We start from the raw sequence: 5,509 nt of genomic DNA, 5'->3' as shown, positions 1-5,509 counted from the left end.
AGACCAATGCATGCTTTTTGAACTGGGACTTGATTCTTTTTAACCAGTTTTTTGGAAACTAGGTTTTTTTTTTTTTTTTTTTTTTTTTTTTGGAGAGGCAGCTTTTATATATATTGGACATAAAAATCTTTCTGTTCTTCTCTCCTGTTTGCATCTTATTACTCTGTTCTTATTGCGAGGTTTCCTGCTGACCAGATCTCTGTTCTGCTAAGGTTCTTACTGACAGACTATCTTAAGTTTTATTTGATCTTCTTGTAGTTGTAGATTTCTGGTGAAACTTAGCCTCTTACAGTTTTCTGGCCATCACACTGTTAACTGTTATTTTATAATTATTCCTTTGACAGTTTCATACTTGTGCATAGTATATTTGCTCCTATTCACTTCTGCTTTCTTTTATCTCCTTCCCCCTCCCCCAGGTTCCTTCTTCCTGACAGACCTTTCTCCTCCTTTTGTGTGTGTGTCCTTTCATCCCACAATATGCAGATAATTAGCATTATCTGCATGCCTATGATGTGAGGCTGTTTACTGGACAGTAGGTAACTTACCATTGGCTACACCAGGGAAGAAAAATTATCCCAACTAAGGGTAAGACCTCATGAACCCCTCCCTCATTCTTGCCAGAATATTGATGGGCTCCATGTTTTGTAGGGAACAAAAGTTGTTGTGAATTTACAAGTGAACATATTCTTAGTATTTTAAGTAATGTCTGCTAATGCCTTTCTGGGTCATTTCTGAGCCTTCTCTTTCCTCTTTTTTGGAGAACTGGGAATTACACCCTAGGTAGAGCTTGGTACGAGCTTATATTGCATGTGATGTGCTACTGAGCTGTTTCCTCAGCAGTATTTAGTTTTTATTTTGACAGTTTCACTTTAGCCTGAGCTAGCCTTGAATGTGATTTTCCTGCTTCTCTTTCATAAGGAGCTGAAATTACAGGCCTGTATCACTAGGCCTGGCAAGTTGGCTTTCTTCTTGATTTTTCTGTGTGGTACCCTTTTGGTGCTGTGTAAATAATCATAGTTCCTTTGAAAGATCACATTTTTACCACTGTTGCTGTGAGGATGCTGGTAGATGTTTTCAGATGCAGGGTCTCAGTAGGATTGCAGACTGGTAGTACCTCTGAGTACCGTTCTGCTGCTGGGCCTCAGGATGGCATGGACTGCTCACCTGCAGGGCCGGAGCAGCTCACAGCATAGAATGTGGGCTTTTCTTTACTGAGCGCACATAACTTCTCATTGGTCTCTTGAGCTTTTTGCTCTGGCAGGAGAGGGCTTGGTCAGGTCAGGTGGAACAACCTACATATATAACTCTTATTTTCTGGGCCTGTGCTCCTCCAAGCTTCACTGTCCTGCCAGGCCTAACCCCAGTTTCTTCTCCATTGTCCCAGGCATCCAGGCAGGTAGGGCCCTGCTTTTCCACCATGGCCTTTGCCTGGCTTTCTTTGCTCTTGAGGAAGCTTCTAGGCTCTTCAGATCATTGGTGTCCTGGTGGTCCTTTGTGCAGGACTCAGTGTGTGTGACTGCTAGTCTCTAGCCATTGCCTAGGACTCAGTGTGTGTGACTGCTAGCCTCTAGCCATTGTCTAGGACTCGGTGTGTGTGACTGCTAGCCTCTAGCCATTGTCTAGGACTCGGTGTGTGTGACTGNGTGTGACTGCTAGCCTCTAGCCATTGTCTAGGACTCGGTGTGTGTGACTGCTAGCCTCTAGCCATTGTCTAGGACTCGGTGTGTGTGACTGCTAGTCTCTAGCCCTTGTGTAGGACTCAGTGTGTGTGACTGCTAGCCTCTAGCCATTGTCTAGGACTCGGTGTGTGTGACTGCTAGTCTCTAGCCCTTGCCTACTCAGATGTGGTCTAGTATCAAGCACTAGTACTCAAGAGTGATCCACAGGTCCTTTGGAAGCATTCCTAAATTGCACATAGCTTCACCTTACATGGTGTATCCTAATATAACCCAGTACAGAGGCAAGTAAGAAAATCTGTCTGACAATGCCATTTCCTGAAGTGAAAATTAAAAATATCTGTGGGCTAGAGTGATGTCACAGTGGCTAAGAGTACTCTCTCTTCCATAGGACAAGAGTTCACACACACACACACACACACACACACACATGTGGGTGCTGGGAACTGAACCTGGGTCCTTTGCAACAGCAACACATACCTTTAACCACTGAGCCATTTCTCTAGTCCTGGGTTTTCATCTTTTTAAATTAAGAAAAATTTGATTTTGTTATAGTTTTAGCAGTGATAAAACCTCCTAAATGGGCTGTTTGGAAATGGACTTGAATGCCTCAGGGGTTAAAGATCTCTTGCCTATAATGACTTGAGAGAGAACTCTGGGAGGGTCCAGGCAGGGCTCACTCAGATCAGCAGGTAAGGTCCACCTATACCCATTGAGTTCCTATACTCAGTGGGAGGTGACCTGTTATCTGTGGCTGTATTCCTGTCAGGCTGCTCTAGTGAGCCAGGGTTCTCAGAATCTTGGAGAAGAATCTTGGTTTCTGTGTTGCTTTTCTAATAATAGGATTAGTTTGTCCTGAGTTTCACTGTACATTTTCCATGACATAAAGTTCTAGCTGCTCTTCTTTCTCAGTTATTTATCTATTTAAAGTATAGAATAGAGTTTATTAGGGGTATGGGAAGAGGAGTTAAGAGGGTAGTAGAGGCAGAGAAAGGGGGAGGGGGAGAGAAGAAAGAAGAGAAGTAGAGGAGGAGAGGCCAGCCATGAGCACGGGGAGAGAGGGGAGAAGGGGATGGGGACAGCGGGAGGAAGGGAAAAGCAAGAGCTAGAGAAAGCAAGATAGCAAGAACTTTCTCAGTTATTTTAAAATCCAAAAATCCTGTGTGGTTTGACTCTGTAAGTCATTAAGCAGTACATTTTTTTAGGACAAATTAATTATAATAAGCCAAACTTAATGCTAAGATATTCCTCGTAACTTGAAAAAATAACATTTTATATGATAGTATTGGTTTAATGTCTTTGAAATAAATTATGAGTCTTGGGATATTAAAACAATACAGTCCTTTGTGATTATTTAAATGCTGTGCTAATAGTATATGGCCATGCGTACTAAAAGCTAAAATGTCTCATTTTTAATAGAATAACAAGCAGGTGACCATTTTTATTACTGTTTGGTTATAGTCATTGTTCTTTTAACCCAGGTGTTTCCTGGGTAGTCAAAATCTAGAAAGTAAATTTCTTCAACTACATTTAAGGGAGCTTATGTCTTAAACTATGTGGTGCCAGAAACAAGTACATGATGAAGACCCCCAGGATCTTCCTATGAGCTTTAGAGGGACTTGCACTCAGGGAGTCTTTACCCTCTGAGAATCAGTTAATCTCCCTCTTCTGAGGCCCTGTGTCTCTTCTCTGCCTCACTTTCCTGGAGAGTATTTATTCTTCTTCATAGGGTGGCCTCACGAGAACAAAGATCTGTCCCTTAGTTAATCTGTATCCCCAAGGCCTAAGGCAGTCATGGAATGTTGAATATAGTGGAGGTGACTTATGACGCCAGTTGAGATTACATCTTACTGAGGGACCAAACTAACAACAAACTTTTTTATGTCCATGTTTTATATTTCTGATTAGTTCAAAGAACCTTTTACAAAATTATTTTGCAATAAAGTTTTAGAAATAACATTGATTGTATTTTAACTTGAAATGTGCCCTAAATTGTGTATTTTATTAAAATTTCAGTTGATAAGTGAACATAGAATTAGGTTAATGAGTTAACATGTAATTACATGTTTTTTTTTCAACTACAGTTTTGTATGGATATAATCACTGCTTTTTGACTTTTTAATTGTAGATTACAAAAGAAGACTTTGCCACATTCGATTATATACTATGTATGGATGAAAGCAATCTGAGGTAATCATATATATTTGTTTGTTTGTTTGTTTTTTTGATAAAGGGTTTCTCTGTCTGCCCTATAACTCACTCTGTAGCCCTGGCCTTGAACTCGGGTATACCTATTGCTGCCTCCTGAGTGCTAGGATTAAAGATGACACTATCATGTCCAGTGTATGCAGTACTCATACTTTACACAGTAGCTCTGTCCTCTCAGTTGTGTTCTAGGCCCAGCAAGTGCCCAGAATAACTTTCTAGTGTCTTTACAGTTTTTATGTACAAGGTTGATAACAACCTACAGAGCTATTCAGGAGGGCAGGGAGACCAAGTGTGGTTATCTTAGAGCTCTGTTTACAAAGGTGTGTCTTCTAAAAGAGACAGTGCAGCCAGTAGATGAATGGCCATGGAGACCAGTGGGTTTGGGGCTCTAGGTGTGGAGGTGATGCGTTCGTTGGTCACTGATTCCTTTACTGCTGTAACAGATGAGGAGTCTCTTGTATCCTATTGCTGTATAGTTGCTGCGCTCCATGGCAATAAGTCTGATAAGACAGACCTCACTGAGTTTATGGTTTTTGGGCTAAGCAACACTGATGGGCTAGGGGTTAAGTAGCAATGATTGAGTCTGTAAAACTGAGGTGGTCTGCAGGTCCAAACCCCTCATCAGTAAATCTACTTTATTACCAAGGAAGAAATTGAGGAACTATGGACTAAAATCACTTCCCTAGGCTCCTGGGACGAATGGGTTGGGGTATAGAAGAGCGGCTGCCACCGTGGCCTGCATGCTCTCCACTAAACTTACTTGCCCAACCACACTCGGTCCTGGCCTCGCTCAGCTGTCCTGTACTGAGTCCATCTTCCTCCTGTCTTCACTTGCCCTGAACATTGTCCAGCCTGCCTTGGGATGTGGTACACATGGTCTTTTGAGTCCTTTTCTGGCATTTTTATGGATCTGAAGTGTTATCATTTTTGGGATATCAAAATACATTTTACAGAAGAAAACTTTATTATTTGAGTTAAAGATACACATTTTGAGTATCAGAATCAGTACACTGTGGCATACAGCTGCAGGACTCCCATAGGTCTGCAGAGTGTTCTGTTTCATTTCAAATCAGGTTGCACTGTTGTATTTTGATAGGATATTTCATAAACCCTGAGCAGATGTCCCTGTTTAACTTAAAACCATAGATCAGAAATCTAAGTTCATGTTTCGATTTTACAGAGATCTCAATAGAAAAAGTAATCAAGTTAAAAACTGCAAAGCTAAAATTGAGCTACTTGGGAGCTATGATCCACAGAAACAGCTCATCATTGAAGATCCCTATTATGTAAGTCCCTGTCAGGTTTGGAGCCTCTGTTAAGATGGGCAGGATGTATTCAGTGGTATTAAATGAGCAGGATGGATTCTGTTGTATTAAATCTGTGTTTGGGTCTTCGGAGGACACTGTCATCATAAACCATTGCTGGTTTTTCTTTTTCTGTCCTTGCAGGGCAATGACTCTGACTTCGAGGTGGTGTACCAGCAATGCCTTAGGTGCTGCAAGGCCTTCCTGGAGAAGACTTACTAGCTGGTCCTAACCACCACCATTGAGCAGCTCATTCATCAGTACTGTGCCCAAGGGTGGTGGCAGTTCTTAGCCCCATACCCCACCTCTCTTTTCAGCTGA

The 5,509-nt window shown here is 41.7% G+C and overlaps 1 protein-coding gene across 2 annotated transcripts in view; it reads left to right on the top strand.

The window, feature by feature from the left end:
• Positions 1-5,503, top strand: part of Acp1 (acid phosphatase 1) — a 16,083-nt gene extending 10,580 nt beyond the window's left edge. For both annotated transcript variants that reach the window (XM_021179424.2, XM_021179423.2), the window contains exons 4-6: positions 3,805-3,866; positions 5,065-5,170; positions 5,333-5,503. In XM_021179424.2, coding sequence (XP_021035083.1) covers positions 3,805-3,866; positions 5,065-5,170; positions 5,333-5,410 — 246 coding nt within the window. In that variant the 3' untranslated portion in view covers positions 5,411-5,503. The remainder of the gene's footprint in view (positions 1-3,804; positions 3,867-5,064; positions 5,171-5,332) is intronic.
• Positions 5,504-5,509: the final 6 nt, after the last annotated feature.

The sequence above is a fragment of the Mus caroli genome, chromosome 12 (genome assembly GCF_900094665.2).
Source record: "Mus caroli chromosome 12, CAROLI_EIJ_v1.1, whole genome shotgun sequence".
Lineage (NCBI taxonomy): Eukaryota > Metazoa > Chordata > Mammalia > Rodentia > Muridae > Mus > Mus caroli.
The sequence above is the reverse complement of the archived record's forward strand: the minus strand, read 5'-3'. Positions and strand labels throughout refer to the sequence as shown.